General features: G+C 35.2%; 2 protein-coding genes across 2 annotated transcripts; one reads left to right on the top strand and one right to left on the bottom strand.

Moving 5' to 3' along the window:
* The first annotated feature begins 124 nt into the window (after nt 1–124).
* On the top strand, nt 125–10,040 carry Pal2 (Peptidyl-alpha-hydroxyglycine-alpha-amidating lyase 2). Its single transcript, XM_088242547.1, has 6 exons — nt 125–395; nt 475–662; nt 4,395–4,593; nt 6,673–6,900; nt 7,780–8,064; nt 9,825–10,040. Exons 1-6 carry the CDS (start codon nt 237–239, stop codon nt 9,939–9,941), a joined length of 1,176 nt encoding a protein of 391 aa, XP_088098673.1. The 5' UTR covers nt 125–236; the 3' UTR covers nt 9,942–10,040.
* A 2,081-nt stretch (nt 10,041–12,121) lies between these two features.
* Use1 (Vesicle transport protein Use1) lies at nt 12,122–16,232 on the bottom strand. Its single transcript, XM_088242545.1, has 6 exons — nt 15,918–16,232; nt 15,735–15,831; nt 15,196–15,322; nt 14,843–15,045; nt 13,540–13,681; nt 12,122–12,321 (listed from the first exon to the last, which is right to left on the bottom strand). The coding sequence occupies exons 1-6, from the start codon at nt 16,061–16,063 to the stop codon at nt 12,281–12,283; spliced, it is 756 nt and encodes a 251-aa protein (XP_088098671.1). The 5' UTR covers nt 16,064–16,232; the 3' UTR covers nt 12,122–12,280.
* Between the last annotated feature and the right edge of the window lie 2,861 nt (nt 16,233–19,093).

Raw genomic sequence — 19,093 nt, 5'->3', positions numbered from 1 at the left:
TTAGAAACAAATTTAAGAAACATAAAGCTCGTTTTGTGGTTATGGCATGAGTGTATTTATTGTTAGATGATTGTAAACATGCGTGAACTTTCCCAATTATAATAAAAGTCGAGCATGCGCGTGAACGGGAGCGGAACAGAATCGATAGAGGAAATCTGACGTCACTCTACGACGTTTTCCCACTAATTTTGTGGAAAACATCCACAAACCGAATTCGTTCAGTCGAGCGGGGAGCAATGGCGGTCAAGAACGCTCTTATCTTCACTTCATTGTTCTTATTATTGGTTAACACGAGCGCCCGACCTCAAGAAACTTACGGGGAAGATGGAGATATGCCAATCGAGTCTTTCGAAGATTTAGAAGAATTGCTAGCGGCTAGATCACCCCACGTAAAGGTATGATCACTGTCATATGTTTACTTATTTTCCAGGCGGAGTTAATGACATTGACTATATCGGCATATTTTTATTTCAGGAGAATGAAAATGATTTGAATCACGAGAAAGAAAAAGAATGGAACCAGTTTTCAACACCCCCCGTCCCGAAGGAAATAGAGAATTGGCCGACAGAGCCCTTGGACGTGGGACAGATAACAGCTGTTTCCATCAACTCCAAGGGACAACCGGTCATATTCCACAGAGCTGATCGTGTATGGGATGAAAGGTAAATCAACAAATAATGAGAAACATTACAATTACTAAGCATTATACCTGCTTCGCGGTCAAAGGGTCAGCTCAGAGAAGTCTCGGGTTCGATTCCCGATATGGTTGACGTGAAATATTTATTAAAAAGGGTGTTTTTACACTAGAATATTTCAGTCCCTAGACTGGCTCCTGATGAGGAAGACTAATCATCTTACCTTCATGTGACAAAAATGTTCAAGATACGCTGCGATTAGTTTACCAATGCAGTGCCTTATGCACCATAAGGTGCGGAAAGGGAATGATGAAGATGAATAATGAAGTACCTAGGAAGAAAAAATAGTTATTTACGTTTTTTAAAAAAATAAATTTTTATTTACTTTTGTAAATAATCATCTTTTTCTATTAGCAATTAAGCACATACTTGCCCAATATTTTCATACCTACTCCCTTTTTTATACATATATGTAGAATATTATGAAATATACTAAAAAAAAGAACAATTTGAGCATTTCTCCCATCGGTTAAGGTACCAAAACAGTGCCCTATACGTAATTGATTAGGTGAGAAAAATCTTCGTCGTCCGCTTTTTTGGATTTTGTAGACTTTTAATACGACAAAACTAAAAGTAGAGTTTTTTTTTTTTGATATTTCGATGTTTAGTTATTAGTATTATAAAATATCAAATTCAATTAATCTTTTTTACGTAAGGCAACTCGAGAAATGTATTTTCTTTTTTGACACAAGGGTGGTTTTAACGAATACTTTGTGTTATCTAATGCATTGTTTTTCAACCTGTGGGTCGCGACCCCCTGGGGGGTCGCGGAGCCTCTGTAGGGGGGTCGCGAGAGGTCGAGAAAACTTCATTTTTTTACTAACATATAATTTGTGAGACTTAAATAAAAAGTCGATAAGAGTTAAAATTATTATATTTAACAAAATTTCCCTATAATCAATCATACAAGTCAGAAAAATGCTAGTTCAAAACATGTTATTACAAAGAAAATAAATATTAAAAATGTGTTTAAATAGAAAATGATTACATCTGTGCTTGCTTATCTTCGTTCATTTTAATGTGAAGGTTGCGCTTAAGTTTGTTCAATTAATTTCTCCCATCGTGGATCCGTTTTTGCCACATTAAGTATTAAATCGTTTTCCAAATTTAAGCGATTTCTTGGTTTACATTTTATTCGCGCCATTGATGAAAATGCCAACTCGCACAAGTACGAGGTAGAAAATGGAATCAAACACTTCAAAGCCTCGGTTGTTAATTCCGGGTATTCTGTTTTTCTTTTTAACCAAAACGTATCCAAATTTTCAGACTTGAATTCCAAGTGTAACCATCCCATCGGCAGATAGTTCCAGCAGATTCTCTTTGAGCTTAGTTGCTAAATTTTCCTCGTTTATAGCTGCATTTAAAAACGGATCTAAGATTCACCTTCGCCCAGTGTTATCCTATATTTCTTGCAGTGAGAAGTAATGGCACAATTCTTTCTTCAAATTATGTAACACCATTTTCATACCAGATATATATGAGTTGATGTTGATCTCGCTTCCGACTTCCGACAATGAAAGACTGTGTGGACAAAAATGAATCAAAGTTGTTTTGATTTATAGATGATGACCACAATTCAATTTTTTTTATAAAGCCATGGAGTTTGTCTTTTGCTGTAATGACATTTTCATCACGCCCTTGAAGACTTTTATTCAAGTTATTTAAATGTTCAAATAATTCAGAAAGAAAAGCCAATTTTAGAGGAATTCTGGGTCAGAAATGAATTCAGAGTAATGTGACTTGGCTTGCTGTAAATATACTAATAGTTCAGTGCGAAGTTCCATAACTCTGGTCAGAACTTTGCCTTTTGATAACCACCTAACTTCTGTATGGTAAAGCAAATTACGGTGTAGTGTCCCCACATCTTCACAAATGATTCGAAACAATCGAGTCTGCAACGCATTTCCTTTAGTAGAATTTAGACTGTTAATAATAATATTAAGAACTTTACTGTATTCTTGCGGTAAGAATTTGGCTGCATGAGCTTGGCGATGGAGAAAGCAATGCATCCAACAAGCGTTTGGCATCTGTTCTTTCAGTCTAGCAATAAATCCACTCTTCGTACCAGTCATGGCTTTTGCTCCGTCACTACAAATAGCAATGCATTTTTGTGCCCAATCGATATTCATATCTTGCGTAGCTTCAAGGAACATGTCATGCAAGCATTGACCTGTAGTATTTTTAGGAAGTGCCTTGCAAAATAGTATTTCTACCATTATTATTTCATTGGATTAAAAACGCACAAAAGCTACAAATTGCGCACAACTCGCAATATCCGTTGATTCATCAAATTGCAAGGATACAAAAAAACTTTTCATTATTTTTTCAATGACTTGACACGAACATCAGTCGCCATATTGCTTATCCTGCGTTGAATGGTTTTGTCAGAGAGAGGTATACTTTTGAGCTTTTCGACCTCTTGCTTGCCAAACATAATCTCTGCTATATCTAAAGCCGCTGGTAAAATTTTCGGCAATAGTGTGAGATTTTCCTGCTTTAGCCACACGAAAAGCTACTCGATAACTAGCGAGCAACGCTTTCTCATTCAGGTTGGACATTTGTCCTATAGCAGTTTTTTGACGTTCAAGAGCTTTTAATTTTCGCTCAAAAAATTCCACGGGTTTATTTTTTTCATTAGGATGTTTTGTGTTTAGGTGGCGTACCAACTTCGATGGCTTCATGCTTTCTCTTGACAAAATTTCAAAGCAAATTACGCACTGCGGTTTACTGTCAATCACAGTAAACCCAAATTTTAAATAAATGTCGTCATAAAGACGTTTTTTCTTTATTCCGCTACTCCCGCTAGACGTTGATGGTTCTGATGATCTTTTCAGGAATTTATCCATTTTCAATTATAACAACAATTAAACAGCAGACATGACCACGCGTTACTTACGCTCACAAATCAGTCTATAATTACTCCAACTCCAAGGCACCTTACAGTCCACATAACACCGAATTTACACTTCTGAATCGTTTCCACTTATCGGGATTGCTTCTGATTCCACTTGCTTCGCTGTTTCGCATCAAACTGCCATGGCCGCGGTCGACCGCCGTATTTATAGGCCAGCGCATTCTAGCGAGAATTATCTCGAAGCGTAAAGAAACGTCTCGAAACTTGTGGATCTTTCGGACTACCAGCGCCATCTGTTGCTAACATCCGGAACCTGCACTAGTTCCTAGTGTTACCAACAGATGGCGCTGGGAGTCTAACCCTAACGATATATTTTATTTATTTAAATACATCTAATATGTTTGTATTTGTTTGTTAGTTATCAATTGGCCACGTATTCAATTAAAAATTATATGTTTTACGTACTTAATACTTAATTATATGTTTATATCAGACTGCAAATAACGCAAACGCCTAAATTTTTTGTAAGTATTATATATTTTTAACATACATGGAAAAAAGGGTTGGGGGGTCGCGAAATTAAGTTAGTGAAGCATAATTATTAGAAATCTCACAAAGTTTTTCGCAAATATCTCAATAACTCCTTCAATGGAGATTTCTACGTTTCCTTCTAAAACTCTCATATATAATATGTCAGTGACATTTGTTTTAATACGAAGGTAAAAAATGAAAGAGTATTAATTTAGAGAATTTACAAATAATAAACAAAGGGTATGATTTTTAGGAATCCAATGAAGAAAATTGGAAAATATTCAGATTTAAAAACGATGATTTCATTTTTCTAGTTCATTCAACGAGTCGCACAGTTACCAGCACTATAGTGAGGGGCCTATCAAGAAGGATACCGTCCTAGTACTGGATTGTCACACGGGGGCGGTCGTGACATCATGGGGGGCGGATTCCTTCTACATGCCTCACGGCCTGACCGTGGATCGACACGATAACGTCTGGGTGACGGATGTCGCCATGCACCAAGTGTTTAAGGTAAGCACTTTTGAAGTTTGCCCAAATACAAGAACATTAGGGTATCATGATTTTCACAAATCAGAAATATATTGAATAGAGAAAATTTTTACAATTCTAATCATATAATTTCTCTCACTTCTTTATAATATTCTTCAGAACCCTTGCACTCCAAAATATCTTGGTGAGAATTTGATTTACCTTTCTGATCATGGTCTTTCGCTTCGCTCTTCTCAGGAGAGAACACTTTCATTTCCTCAACATAGCACATCATTTTCCTTCTATTCCTTTTCCGTTCAAGCTGCTAGACTTAGGAATGTGCTACCTCTTCATATAAAAAATGCACCTCCTCTAGCCGCCTTCAAGAAACGCCTGAAATATTATTATATATTCCCAGAATTCTGAACTCCCTGAGTTATTACAGCTTTTTTTTTTCTTCTCAAATATATTTTTTTATGCCTTTTTCTTTTCTTGGTTCCTCTTTCTATCTCCTTTCAAACTCATTATCTTTGATAGGTTCCAAACTCATTATGATTGAGAGGGTTTAGAAACAAGCACATGCAAAACGGCTCGCAGTTGGCATCACGTCACTTAGACGTCACACGTCATGCCCGTAAATATTGCATTATAAGTATGGCGAGGTAACTTAACACGTGCCGTTTATCCTATAGGGCGTAAAACATCTCATTTCAGTAATCTAAAACATGCGTATTTCAAACCAATACGCATTGTCGACAATTTAATTTTAATTACAATTTAAATAAAAAAAATTATCCTAGGTCGTACAGAAAAAAAAATACCATTACCGTAGTAATTTTCTGCTCATTTAAGTTTTCACACAAAGCATTCAAGTTTGCCTACCTAACACAAATGAAATTGGTATGTTTAGAGGGGAGTGTAGGTAACAGTGGATCACAGATTACAGAGCTTCTTGTGCATTGCGCGTGTACACACGCACTTTTGTTTAGTTGACACTTTTTCATACTCTCTTCGCCACAATAGTCACCTTTACAACGTTAAAGGTGGAGGACATGCCATGATGCTTCGGTCAATATGTTAGGACAATTAGGTGTATTTGATAAATGTTTTGTTCGAATGTGGGTTGAAAATTTTAAAGATTCATTTTTACCTTTCGTTGGTCACTGTTTAATATTTAAGTACACTATTTTAGTTAGTTGGGAGAGGAGCTTGCTATTTTTATATTTACGAAAACTGTCATCGGGTGAATCATTTCACTTGGGTCACAGTGGATAGTTTTTCTTTTCATAAATAAAAAGTCATTTTCAGTTTCGTGAATTACCAAAGGTCAGTTCAAGAAAAGAGGGAAGAGCATCAAGACGGGAAGGGAAGTCCATTATTGCTACCGATACCCCAAATAATCTCGAAATAGAAAGTATGATTTTTAATCTTTAAAGCCGGATAGAATTGAGAATTTACATAAAGTACCAATAACAAACAGTTTATCACTTAAATTAACACTTTTTATTTTATTTAATGGGGTTATTCAGTGTATTCCAGTCTGATCCGCTGCAAACTTAAGGTTGATCCACTGTGGCCCACTTCTGGGTCACAGTGGATCGATTACCTTAAAGTAATGAAAAATATAGCATCTAATTAAATAAGCTGAAAATTGCCAAACTGAAACCGTTACTTTGAAGGCTAATAATGCCTGTGACCAGAATTAAATGATAAACTTCAGGGCGACGGAGGTTTAAAAAAAAGGTAATCCATTGTAGCCCGTACTCCCTTACTTGGTTCACTGACTAGTACTAACACATTAACATCGGGTTATTAAACATTCGAACGCACTGGGCTAATACCTTTTCAGGTTCTTTGTGCCAACTGAACCTATGGCAGATCCGGTTCTGCCTGGATTTGCAACTAAAACATAAAATTCATTAGGTACCTTACCTTTATGTGAATTTAGTATGTGAAGTTTATATGATCGAGATACACTGCATTTAGAGTACCAATGCAGTGACCTATGCACTTTTGGGTACGAATACGGATTTGATGATGATGAGGATGATAGCTATATTTTTTAGCATATTGAAGATAAGAATGGTATATTCAGAGTTTAAAATATTTTTTATCTTACAGTACACTCCTGGCCATAGATATCCACGCTTGACTCTTGGTGAGGCCTTCCGAGGTGGTTCCCCCAGGGGGTCTCGCGTTCTTCTCTGCATGCCTACGGCCGTAGCTATAGCCACAACTGGAGAAGTGTTTGTGGCAGACGGTTACTGTAATAATCAGATCCTCAAATTTAATGCAGCAGGAGGATTGTTGAGGATGATGCCAAGCCCGCCAGAATTCCTGTCACTTCAGGTAAATTCAAGAAAAATAACATTACAGTAGACGAGGCGTCAGCCTCGTAGTCTAATGGTCAGCGCTTTCGCCTACCATCTAAGAGGGTTCGATTCCCGACAAGGTTGAAATGAAATATTTTTTTAAAGATGTGTTTTTACTATGGAATATTTCATGGTCTCTGTTCTGGTACCTATAGCGCAAGACTGATCATTTTGTCATTCTGTAAAAAAGAGTCAAGATATGCTGAGATTAGCATACAAATTCAGTACCCTATGCGCTATTCGGTGTGGAAAGGTAACGACGATGAAACAAAGGGTCAATGATTTAACATTTCTTTACAATAACATAATTTTCCGGTACTTTTTTTATTTATTTATTGAATAGAAAGTTACAAAATATGTAAATCTATATTTAATGTACATAAATAAATGTAATTTTTTTATGACTTAACGTAATAAAAATAAAAAGATTGACTAAGCTTATGAATAAAATATTGTTTAACCTTAAAACTGGGTAGGAAAGGCAGGTAAGAAGAGCATATAATTTCGATTTTAAATTATTAACATATTACAACAGAGATGAAGAACATTTTAAAGAAGGGAATATAGAAGTCTAGGCATATATTCCCGTCTCTAAAATGTTCTCCATCTATGTTGTAATATATTAGTATTAACAGGTCCCTAGAGGTTGAACCCAGGCAAGATCAACACAATTTTCTTTACAATTCAATATTTCACTATCCCTGAAATGGCACCCAAAGAGTAAAACTGGACTGATGGCCTTACCTCCATGCCCTATGCACCATCGCATGCGGATAAGGTTATGATGGTGACGAATTGATGTTAAATAAACTAACAAACAATGTTATAAATATGATGATAATTTATTACATTGTAGGTACCTCATGGATTGGCCCTCTTGGAACATTTGGATTTAGTGTGTGTTGCTGACAGAGAAAACATGCGTGTTGTATGCCCCCGCGCAGGACTGATGGGCTCAGCCTCTCCGCTGAAGCCCCCAGCCAATATCCAGGCCCCCGATTTGGGACGGGTGTTCGCCATAGCTGCCCTAGGAGATCTCGTTTACGTGGTTAACGGACCCACCTCTCCAATGATAAAAGTTCGAGGATTCACTATCGATCCTCAGTCAGAAGAATTCCTGGGTGATTGGGGACCAAAGAAGGTAAGTTGCAATAATTTTGAACTATTAAATATTTACAAATAGGTAGGTATTCTAGTGCATATGAATATGTATACATTATAATACCGCGGGGTAATTACTACAATTAGGTAACTTCGAAATCAGGATTTTTGAGTTACCCATCAAAAACGGCAAGTCATGATTCATTAAAATCATTTTAATATGATGATTTGAATGCATGACTTGTCTATTTTTAGCATTCATGGGGGGGAAAAAAATAATGTTTTAAGTGGGTAACTCACAAATGCCAATTTTGATGTTAGCTAGTCGTAGTAATTAACCCACAATATTACAAAGTTATTAGCATATGAAACGCTAGTGCCATGCTAAAATCACATAATTTGTTGTTTTCTTATATTAATTTAACTAATTTATCGCAGTGCTCACATACATCTGTGAGCGGGTATAACAGCACAACTACGCAGTGCTCACAGCATATGTGAGCGGTTTATTATCAGAAAGGTTCGTAGCTTTGATATTCATCAAATATCATCATCATCAGCCGTCTCTTGTCCAATGGTGAACATGGGCCTCCATATCTCTCTATCCTGAGCCAACCGCATCCAACCACTTCCCGCAACTTGTCTTATGTCATCAGACCACCTTGTCTGAGGCCTGCCGACACTCCTTCTACCTGTTCTGGGTCGCTATTCCAGGACTTTTTTGGTCCATCTAGAGTCTGTGGCTCTGGCTATATCACCAGCCCAGCTCCATTTCTGGTTGGCAGCCCTGTGGACCACATCGGTGACCTTTGTTCTCGCTCTAATCCATGTATTGGTTTTTCTGTCTCTCAATAAAATACCAAGCATTCTTCTTTCCATGGGTCTCCGTGTCACTGATAATTTGTGTTTTTTTTTTCGTGAACACAAAAGTTTCACAGCCATATGTTAGTACAGGGAGAACACAAGCATCAAAAAGTTTCTTCTTTAAGTAATGTGAATACTTTGGAGATTTCAGGATATATGAGAGCTTACTAAAGGCAGCCCATGCTAGACCTCGCCTTCTTTCTATTTCTACCTCTTGATTATCTTTCCCGAGCTTTATTTAGCATTGAGCATCAAATATAGAGGTAATTAATTCATGGTCACTAACAAAGTAAGTGTGCTTATGACTTATGAATAAAATACACAAAAAAGTGTTTGAACTATTGAATAAAATACATCAATCTTGAAGTTTACATTCCCCATTCGAGTTAACCAACTTTTTTTTGAGTAAAAAAATTATTTAGTGTCTATCAGTTGCTTACAAAGTAACCTTTATACCTGTATGCAGAGACAAAACTTAAGGTGAGGAAAGTACATTCTAATCTCAAATGCGGAGAATAACCCAAAAGTGAAGACAATAGAATGTACTCTCCTCACCTTAAGTTTTGTCTCTGCATACGGGTATTAGTCTCACACTTCCTGCTTTCATTTTGAGGGAAAATCTATTATACATTTTACAATTTAATTACGATGTGGGCATTTCGATTCCAATTCATGATAAATTAATAACGCTACTACCATTGCTACCACAACAAAAATCCACTGAAAGCCACTTGGTTAGTGGAATGCATTAGTTTTTTTTATTGTTTTTAAATACCTGTATAAATACAACAAAAAATAAACTAAATTATATGATACATTCAAATATATGATATATATATATATATATATATATGATGGACAAAATAATCAATTGACGTTGGTGTAAACTTACAAAATATAAATATGTTTGGAAAACTTATTGCATTTTTTTTTCAGGGTTTTACAAATCCGCATTCAATTGCCATCGCTCGGAATGGATCTTACATGTTTGTGACCGAAATAGGTCCCAATAAAATATGGAAGTTTGATTTAGTAGCTGAAAATCAATATTAGGGAGGAAATAATAAAATTTTATTTGTTTTTACTACATTAAAAGAGATTATTTAAATTGATATCATTTGAAATTATTAAATATTGCATTTCAAAAAAAAAGTTATTTTTATAAAAAATAATTTACATGCAATCAAAGATATAAATTTTAAATAATAAATATATTATAAAAATTTATTGTAAACGAGTGTTTAGAAATACATAAATTAGTAAAAAAAAAATAGTAATTAATGCAATATAATATTTGTTCATATTGTATTATTAGCAAGCGTATTTGTCCAAACGCATTCCTAACAATGTAAATTAAATTATTGGTATGAGAAATATAAAAATGTATACAGCTTGTTTATGGAGTTCATGATACATAAATAAAAAAAAATACTGTTTAAACTCATCCAAGTAGTTAACATTTTACAAACACACTATGAAATTATGTACTATAGCAAAGATCCATATTAGGTATATTATAATGCTTTTTGTCTTTACGTAGTTATAAATATTTAGTAAAAAACTAAGTAACTGTTTTAATAAAAGAAAAAGGTTACAATTCTAGTTCAAAATAGTGTGTCCTTAATTAATGCACAATATTTCATGGACCATATAACTTATAAAAAACCTTTTGGTTTATAATGAATCAAGTTAGTCAATAATACATACATGAAACAATGAAAATGTGTGAATATAAAGGTGCGAAATTTTCTGCGATTCAACACAGTGAGTAATGGCGATATTTTAAAATGAATCTTGTTTATTGTTTTCGATTTTTAATACACGCACTAATGTTCAATAGTTAAACCATAAGTAATTATGTGACTGTAACAGTATTAAATAATAAAGAGTGATGGCCGATTATTACCTTTTTACGTAACATCCAAGTTCCTTATTAGATTATTAATAAATCTAAAAATAATGCTAGAATCACAAGGCAAGATCCAGATTCAGATCTAAATTTGTTGCAACAGAGAGGGAAAACATTTTTGAGAAGGGAATATGGAATTCTAGGCATTTACAGGGCTTATTACCTGTCATTGGCTGGTTTAAGTGTCCACTTTACACACTGTGTAACATTCACCACTCTGCCCATGTTTAAACATCCACATTACCTCAACTCTTCCACCTGTTGACTTTTGTGAAGTAAAGAAGCTGAAACCTTTGACATGTGGGTGAGATTGTGAATCTGAGATTGAAGAGTTGAGGAAATGTGGATATTCAAACATGGGCAGAATGGTGAAGTTACACAGTGTGGAAAGTGACCACTTAAATCAGCTGATGACAGGTCACAAGCCCTGTAAATGCTTAGACCTCCATATTCCTTTCTCAAAAATGTTTTCCCTCTCTGTTGCAACAAATTTAGATCTAAATAACTCCCTGGGGAGGAAATCCAGCGCGTCCCCAAACATTTGGATATATTAAAAACATTGTTGAAAACTGATTCAGATCAGAATAGAAAAAATTACAACACAATGTGGAATTTCATAAAAATAAAAGTATATATATATTTGAAAAAATATATATTGACAAGAAAAAGGAGGATTAAAGAAGGAGTGAAGAAGGAGAAAGACAAAAGAAAATAAAGGGTAAGAACGGGAAGGAACAAAATAAATCAATAAAGTTTTGTTTTTACAAACAAAAAAATATAAATGCTCAAATCATCATCACCGTTTTTTTCCACACATAATGGTGCATAGGGCATTGCATTGGTACACCGATCACAGTGTGTCTTGATAATTTTTGTTACATAAAGGTAAGATGATCACTCTTACGCTTCAGGTACAAGTCTAGGCCTGGTATTCCAAACGCTCTCGCGGCCGTATTATCTTGTGTATTTACATGCAAAATACATAAGGAAAACTGTTTTCTCATGCCGCGAGTGGTTCAGAATAGCACCCCAGGGACTGGGAAATATTGTGGTGTAAAAACACCTTTTTAAATTTATTTATTTATTTTATTTGATTTAATAGCATAATTATACATTTTTACAATTTAAAAAAATTTCACTTGTTATATTTTTACTAAAACTAAAATCCCACCAAGCCACTTTTTGTAGCTTGTAAATAAATATTTCATGTCAACCATGTCGAGAATTGGACCCGAGACCTCTTGCATGGTAGGCAAACGCGATGACTACTACACCACAAGGCCGACAATATTCAAATACTCAAATAAAAGGAAATACTCAAATATTCAGGAATATTTTTTATTATAAAAAAAGGATAGGTACCAACTCAAACTTATCTGACTAAACACAGCAACAAGTATAAGAAAGCATTATACATAGTTTTGCTTATATGGAATCAATCATATTCATCTTCAACAAATTCAAAAAAAGCATATCATATTTATCACGATTTTTTCTTGATTACTTTCATAAATAGTACCATATCTGAAATGAAACAAATACAATATAAGAAATAAAAAATTATTTAAAGATTATATAGGGAAATACAGATATTAGAGGTTATTCAAATTAGGGGGATCAATTTCAAAGGTGCTATTCAGAAAGAAAGTAGAAAATTATAGTAATGGAATTGAGATTCTTAAAGTAAATGCATATTTAAAATAATAGGAATCAAATTGTGAATTATGGGCAACATAACCTTAACCCTTTTCTTGGAAATATATCCTATTGGAAAGGAAAAAGTTACCAACTGACATGTAGCAATTTTACATGAGAGCCAATTAAAGTTTTTTAAATTAATTCATAAAAAAAATCTCATACATATTATTTAGTATTTTGGCATGATTCCTACATAGTTTAAATGAAAATTTAAAATACGGGATTCTTTATTAAAAACAAAAAAAAAATTTAATTGGCTCTTCTGTAAGGTTGCTACATATGGCTTGGTAACTATTTCCTTTTTAGCGTCAATATGATCTCATTTTTTCTCATGAACTATAACACTAGTTCAATTAAAACTGCTTTACCATATTTTAGATTATTAACTGCATTATAACAATTCATAATAAACTTCAATTTGAAAAAAAAAATGTTTGGGATTCTGAACCCCTTTCCACCATGTGTAAATATTTTTTTTTCCATTATGCCAAGATAAGGGTTAAGCAGAGTTGCGGAAATGTAATGTTGGAACATAGTCTAAATGGTGAATGTTACACAGTGCGAAAAGTGGCCATTAAACCCTGTAAATGTTCTATTTCCATATCACCATCATCATTCCATGTCCGCTCCCTAGTTAGAGCATATGGTTTTCACAAGGAGCCTCAAGGTATCTCTGTCAGTTGCCAGCTCTTGTCCATTCTTTTAAGTCAGGTTCACATCCAGTAGTTCTGACATGAACTGCCGACGAACACCCAGGACGCCGAGAATCTGATGCCTTGTAAAGTAGACAAGCCTGGTTAAGGTTCTTAGAAGGCAACCGCAGTATGTGATCTAGCCAACCGTATCGCCTTCGCTTGATGACAGTTGTCACCGGAGTTTGCTGCGTTGGTTCTCCCTTTAGACTTCTATATTCCCTTCTCAAAAATGATTTCCCTCTCTGTTGCAATAAATTTTAATATAACCTTTGGTTGCAAATCACAAATTCAGCTTCCTTCAATATACAAAACTAGAGGTAACGATTTTAATAATGATAGATAAACTTACTTATGAATATGACCATAACAAGACCAATCATAATCCATAGCCAACATTTCCAAGCTTTTTTGCTTTGATCTTTTAATCTTAGGTGTTCAGACGATAGTGAGGTTAAATTGGTATCCGTCATGTGGGATGAATTTTTTAGCACCTAAATAGAAAATATATAACTTTATAGTAATTAGGTATACTGCATTCAAATCAAAAATCACTTTCATTTATGTTTGCATACAAGAAGGTTTTCAAATAAAATGTGCATACTGATAAAATAAAAGTTCTCTAGTAGATTAATGTAGGCTTATAAACACTCAAATTGACTGCACCCATGTGTTTACAATACAAAATAAATCTAACAACATTTTGAATGCATATGTATCCCATTTTTGGCTAATAAATACTAGATTCAATCCTTAAGAAATTTTCATTAAGATATAAAAATATTGCAACAGATAATCTCACCCACATCAGTAAAGGTTGCAGTTTTTTTAATTTATGAAAATAAACGGATGGAAGAATTGAAGAAATATAGATGTTCAAATGTGGGTAGACTGGTCAATGTTAGTGTGTAAAGTGGTAAATTTTAGAGACAGATTCAAATTGTCTTTAGAATAAGCAAGCTGTTTTTTTATTTGAAAAGAAAGGGTAAGATTTCAGAAAAAAAAATAGTGGTTTTATAGGTTCATTTTTCTCAAAATCAAAGTTTGTGGAGGTCTACTGACTTGGCAAGTAGTACCCTCAATTATTTTTGGTGAAAGTTAAAGTTGTTTAACAACCGTTGTTGCAACCGGCGATTGTTTACCTTACTAATGCTTTTAATTATGATCACCAGCAATGAAAAAATAGAAAAAAAAACCTGAAAGCCTATATTTTTGGGAAAGGTATCTGCATGATTGAGACGTTCAGGAATAATTTGGGAATCGCAATGTATTGATGATGATTTTTGGTGAGAGGCAAACTCACGCTGGTATGAAACCAGTTGCAAAGGGATAATGTTAATTGATAAGGTGATTGTAAAAACAAAAACATTTTTCTTTGAAGAGTTTGATATAAATATTAAGATGCGCCTACTATAAATTATTATGAAGTGTTAGGAAGTGAATGCCGATTCAATTAACAATATTGCTCATACTATTTTTATTTAAAGATTTCTAAATAGTTTGAACTAAATATTACTGTTATATAATTTTTCAACAAGTTTATAATAGATACATGTTTCTATGAATAAGTAATTTTTCTAAATGATTACTACAATTAAAACATAAACCATTTTTTACTTTTACAATAAAGTGCTAAATATAAAAAAACATTTTACCTCTGTGTCTTTTTTTATTATTGTGCTCGCTAACTGAGTTTGTTCTTTTAAGTTCCGTGTGAGCAATAGCATGTTTTCAGCTACTTTTTCCTGCATTGTGTGATGGTATCGCAGTAGACTATCAAGGTCCTCTGAACCATTTATTACTGATTTAGAATTGGGTGGTTTAGATATATTTCTGTGTCTAAGTGCATCATCATTATCTGAAAATTAAGATAAATATGTACTTAATAAATAAAGTAAAAATTCTATTTTTAAATTACAAAATGATTTAATTTCAAATCAATGAATTCATTATGTTTTCAATTAGAAACATTCCAATTAAGAACAGATTATTGGTAAAACAAACTGACCATTCAAAAAAAGTTCAGATTTGAGTTCTTGTCCATACTTGGCTGTTGTTTTTTGGTGTATTTCTTTAGTTGCTTCATTGTTTCCTGTAGTCGCGGCACCGTGAGCAAGATGTTGAACTGCAACAACCTATGAAAAAACTTTTTTTTTATTTAATCAAATCACTATAGAAAATATAACTGGAGTCATTTTGCAGCAAAAAAATGAATATCCGCCATTTAAAAAAAAAGAAGAAAAACGCTGTAAACAAAAGATAGACGCCTTTTTGAAATTAAAATAAATAGGCTAATTTATATGGGTAAGTATTTATTACTTTAAAATATACGTACTTATGATTGGTAAGATATAAATTGAAATCAAGGGGTGCAAGAATTTACTACCATAAATTTCCATATCTTGATATTTTTAAAGGTAAGTTAATTACATGAAAAAGAAACACAAATTATATGATTTAATATTATAATTTACCCTGACACTAACTTCTGCTCATATAAACATGAAATAAATAATAACACAAGTACATATTTTATAATTAGCATACCTTCTGAACTGGGTTGATTAGTCTGGTAGTTTGAATAAGACCTTTGAGAAACACATGTCTTCTATTATAATTGGATAGAGTATCTTTAGATGGTTTACTAAAACATTTCGGAAATATTATTTTTGCATACAAAACAACAATTTAATCAAAGCCAAATAGTATTTAAATAGTTAGTTTACATACGTAGGGAGTTTATGAAGTTCAAGTAACATAGTTTCGAGCGATTCGAGGTATTTCTTGAGTCTCCAATCTTTATTCGGATCCTCATTTGCCATTTCTTCGCAGCGATTAAGCAATCGTTTAACGTCTATTTCTAGATGAGAAGTCATTGTTAATTTAATGTTTAAGTTTTCTGATTTATTACAAATTAAAACGGTTCCATATTATATCTAATAGAAAAGCATAAACACTTTTTTGAAGAACTACACGTCGTATATTTTGACAGTGACAGCTAGTGACAGAACCACCGACAACTGTTAGAAACTTCAGGTTGAAAGCGCGTTCTTTTTCCGCTCATGTATAAATGCCTCCGTTTGAATATTTATTCGACGAGCGCTTGGCAGTTTATCACGGGGGGGTAAAATAATATATAATAAAAATAATATTTTTATGGGGTGTTTGGGTATTGAGATAGAGTGGTGGCGAGAGAAAATTTAAGATGAGATTTGATCATCTCGGAGGCTGTGAAAAATCAAATTCCGCGTTCGCACGTATGAATAGACGGAAGCTGTCCGTCTCTCCGCTAACTGAGAGAAAGCGGGAACATCCGCCGAACGAAAACTTGAGATGAATTTGGAAGATCGCGTCTTCCTGGTGCCTCATCGGATATGTGGTGTAAAAAGTTACTTCGCCATGTGTTCCCCTTTTTATCCCCCATCATGATAATATAATTCTAATTAAAACTAAATGAATTTAAAGCCCAAAAGAAAATAAAGAAAACTTAAATCTAATCTGAAAACGATTAAATTGGAAGATAATTTAAAAAGCTTGAATGTTTTATGTACCTATGTTTATTAAACTAGAACATAATAATAATCTTAGAACTAGTTACAAACATGAGAGAAAGAAAATACTTACAGATCTAGGTCCTTAACTAATGCAGTTCGTAATTGTCACTCTTCGCCAATATCTTAATTCTAACGCAATGGTGGTTTAACTTATGTGGAGAGATGACGGATGGTGGCCGGATGCTGTGTTCGGATAAACACATGCTGGGCGATGTCCTAGGCGGAGATCTGCCATGGATAGAGCTTTGGGCGGCTCTCGGGATTCGGTCCCGTGGCGATGGTGACGGCGACAGCCAGCTGGAAGACTGGCCGGCCGTGGGCTAGGCACACGCGCTGGTGGTGCAGGAAACTGGCGTTCCTTTAGAGGATGATGGATGTCCTGGATGTGGAGGGACCTTCGCGGCTGGAAGGCGGCCTCCGATGACCCTCGTGGAGTAGTCGGATTCCACGAGGTTTGCTACGTAGCACTTGCTACCCGTACACTCACTTCACTTCAACTTCCACGACTCTCGACATTGTATCGTCTCCGCGATCGACGGTACGATTGCGTCGACCCAACTCACTCTCCCGACTGTCGACCGACTCTTGGTCGACTCTCCTTCCTGGCTCTTTTCCGACTCGTTGTGTTCCGACTGTTTTGGGGTGGTTTTATAACGCCCAAATTAGGAGCTTTCTCCTTCTCCCTCTCACTTATTGCTTAAAACTCATTGTCTCTTTTCCACACTTACTCATAAACATCTCGTCATATTTAAAACTAAAATATTATGTTTTGCATATTATTTTTTATAAAATTAATTATAATTAACTAAGATTAGAATGTATATAATATTAAATACGTTAAAACTAATTAATTAAAAATAAATGTTGCCGACGTAAAAGCACATGCACCAACTTGGCGGCCCTTCCTGGGGCTTTAATGTAGCATAGGAGGCTTCAGTATGTGTAAGCGATCTACCACCTCCTCAATAAAGACTAGTATTTGTCACTTTCGGGGGTGGTGATCGCCATACTGAAGCCCACATATAGATTAGAATTCATGAAAATATTTGTATGCCCATAATGTGTTTTTATGTTGTTCTGTATGAGTGTTGATCGCCGCGCGGTCGGCGGGGAACTGCGGCCGGTAGCGGGAGGGTGGGGACCTTATACGTGGCGCGAGAGAGACCGATAGAGCCGGCAAATGTGCTCGCTATCTCTCTCGCCGCGTGATTGGCCAACCTAGCACCGCCCGCTATTGGCCTAGCCCGCCGCCGCACGGCAAAAATGTTGTATATATAGCCCCGCCGGGGAAAAATAAAGTCAGTCATCTCATCACACTACTAAGGCTTCTTACTCTCCACTTCATCTCCCTACCTCGCTTCAAACCGGACCTCATCGCCACCTGTATTCGAACACCGCTACCCCCCTGGACTTGGAACTCGGATACTCTTTGGATTGGATTTTGGACCCCGGATAATTTGGACCCTTGGATACTTCCCCGGAACACACCCTGCCGTTCCCACCGACGGAGAGATACCGGCCTTACAACCCGGTTGCCTGACTCAGGATTGCGGCCGCCAGCGCTACTCGCTAGCGACCCCGCAAGGGATCTCTAGGCGACGATACCTCCCCCGGAGCTTATCGTTCGTCGGCCGAGGCCCGCCTACGCCCGGCCACTCTGCATTTGACACCAGCACCTATAGAAATACAGTTCTTGTGACGGGCGCGATTGCTACGGACGAAGCAGTGATCCGCCGCGTCTGTTACAATAAACATATACTAAACATAAAAAAATAAATCATTAAACTAATTTATATTTATGAAGATTAGAAAGGAATCATTAATTAAAAAAATGGAAATGATTCGCCTCCTAGTGTAGTGGTTGGCGCGTTTGCCTACCATACTTGAGGTCCTAGGTTCGATTCCTGGCAAGGTGGATGTAAAATAATTTTATACATTTCATAAAACAATCGCTGATACGTTGCGATTGGCGCGCTGGTGCAGTGCCTTATGTATCACGGACGCGGATTAGAAAATTATGGCGCAAAGGTTAATTAGAGTTTTAAGTTAATATGTGGCAAGTTGGAATAATCGGCGCGCGTACGAATGAAGATGTATGAAATTTGAAGAAGAAAGGTTTGTATATATTACTGAGGAATTAATCATGCGTTTTAATTCTTTATAAGTTTTTAAAATAGAAATATTATTTTAATGGCCATCGGTTTGCGAATTATTATTAAAAAAAGATTATGTTTTCCCCAGCGGAAAACATGGATCAATATTTATTGTTAAGTTATTATTTTCAATAGAAAGGATTTTGGAATTCCATGTCATTTGTATTTAACCCGAGGTCGTAATTGACATTAACAATGG

This window comes from Micrasema longulum, unplaced genomic scaffold (genome assembly GCF_059751315.1).
Source record: "Micrasema longulum isolate JH-2025_06_02 unplaced genomic scaffold, ASM5975131v1 h1tg000142l, whole genome shotgun sequence".
In the NCBI taxonomy this organism is placed as follows: domain Eukaryota; kingdom Metazoa; phylum Arthropoda; class Insecta; order Trichoptera; family Brachycentridae; genus Micrasema; species Micrasema longulum.
The sequence above is the reverse complement of the archived record's forward strand: the minus strand, read 5'-3'. Positions and strand labels throughout refer to the sequence as shown.

Excerpts from the sequence above, each read along its gene's own strand:
- Pal2 (XM_088242547.1), top strand. The coding sequence starts at position 237 with ATGGCGGTCAAGAACGCTCTTATCTTCACTTCATTGTTCTTATTATTG. Across the intron at positions 396-474 it reads CTAGATCACCCCACGTAAAG|GAGAATGAAAATGATTTGAA; the intron begins GTATGATCACTG and ends TTTTTATTTCAG. Across the intron at positions 8,065-9,824 it reads GTGATTGGGGACCAAAGAAG|GGTTTTACAAATCCGCATTC; the intron begins GTAAGTTGCAAT and ends TTTTTTTTTCAG.
- Use1 (XM_088242545.1), bottom strand. The coding sequence starts at position 16,063 with ATGACTTCTCATCTAGAAATAGACGTTAAACGATTGCTTAATCGCTGC. Across the intron at positions 15,832-15,917 it reads GAACTTCATAAACTCCCTAC|TAAACCATCTAAAGATACTC; the intron begins GTATGTAAACTA and ends GAAATGTTTTAG. Across the intron at positions 13,682-14,842 it reads TAATAAAAAAAGACACAGAG|GTGCTAAAAAATTCATCCCA; the intron begins GTAAAATGTTTT and ends TTTTCTATTTAG.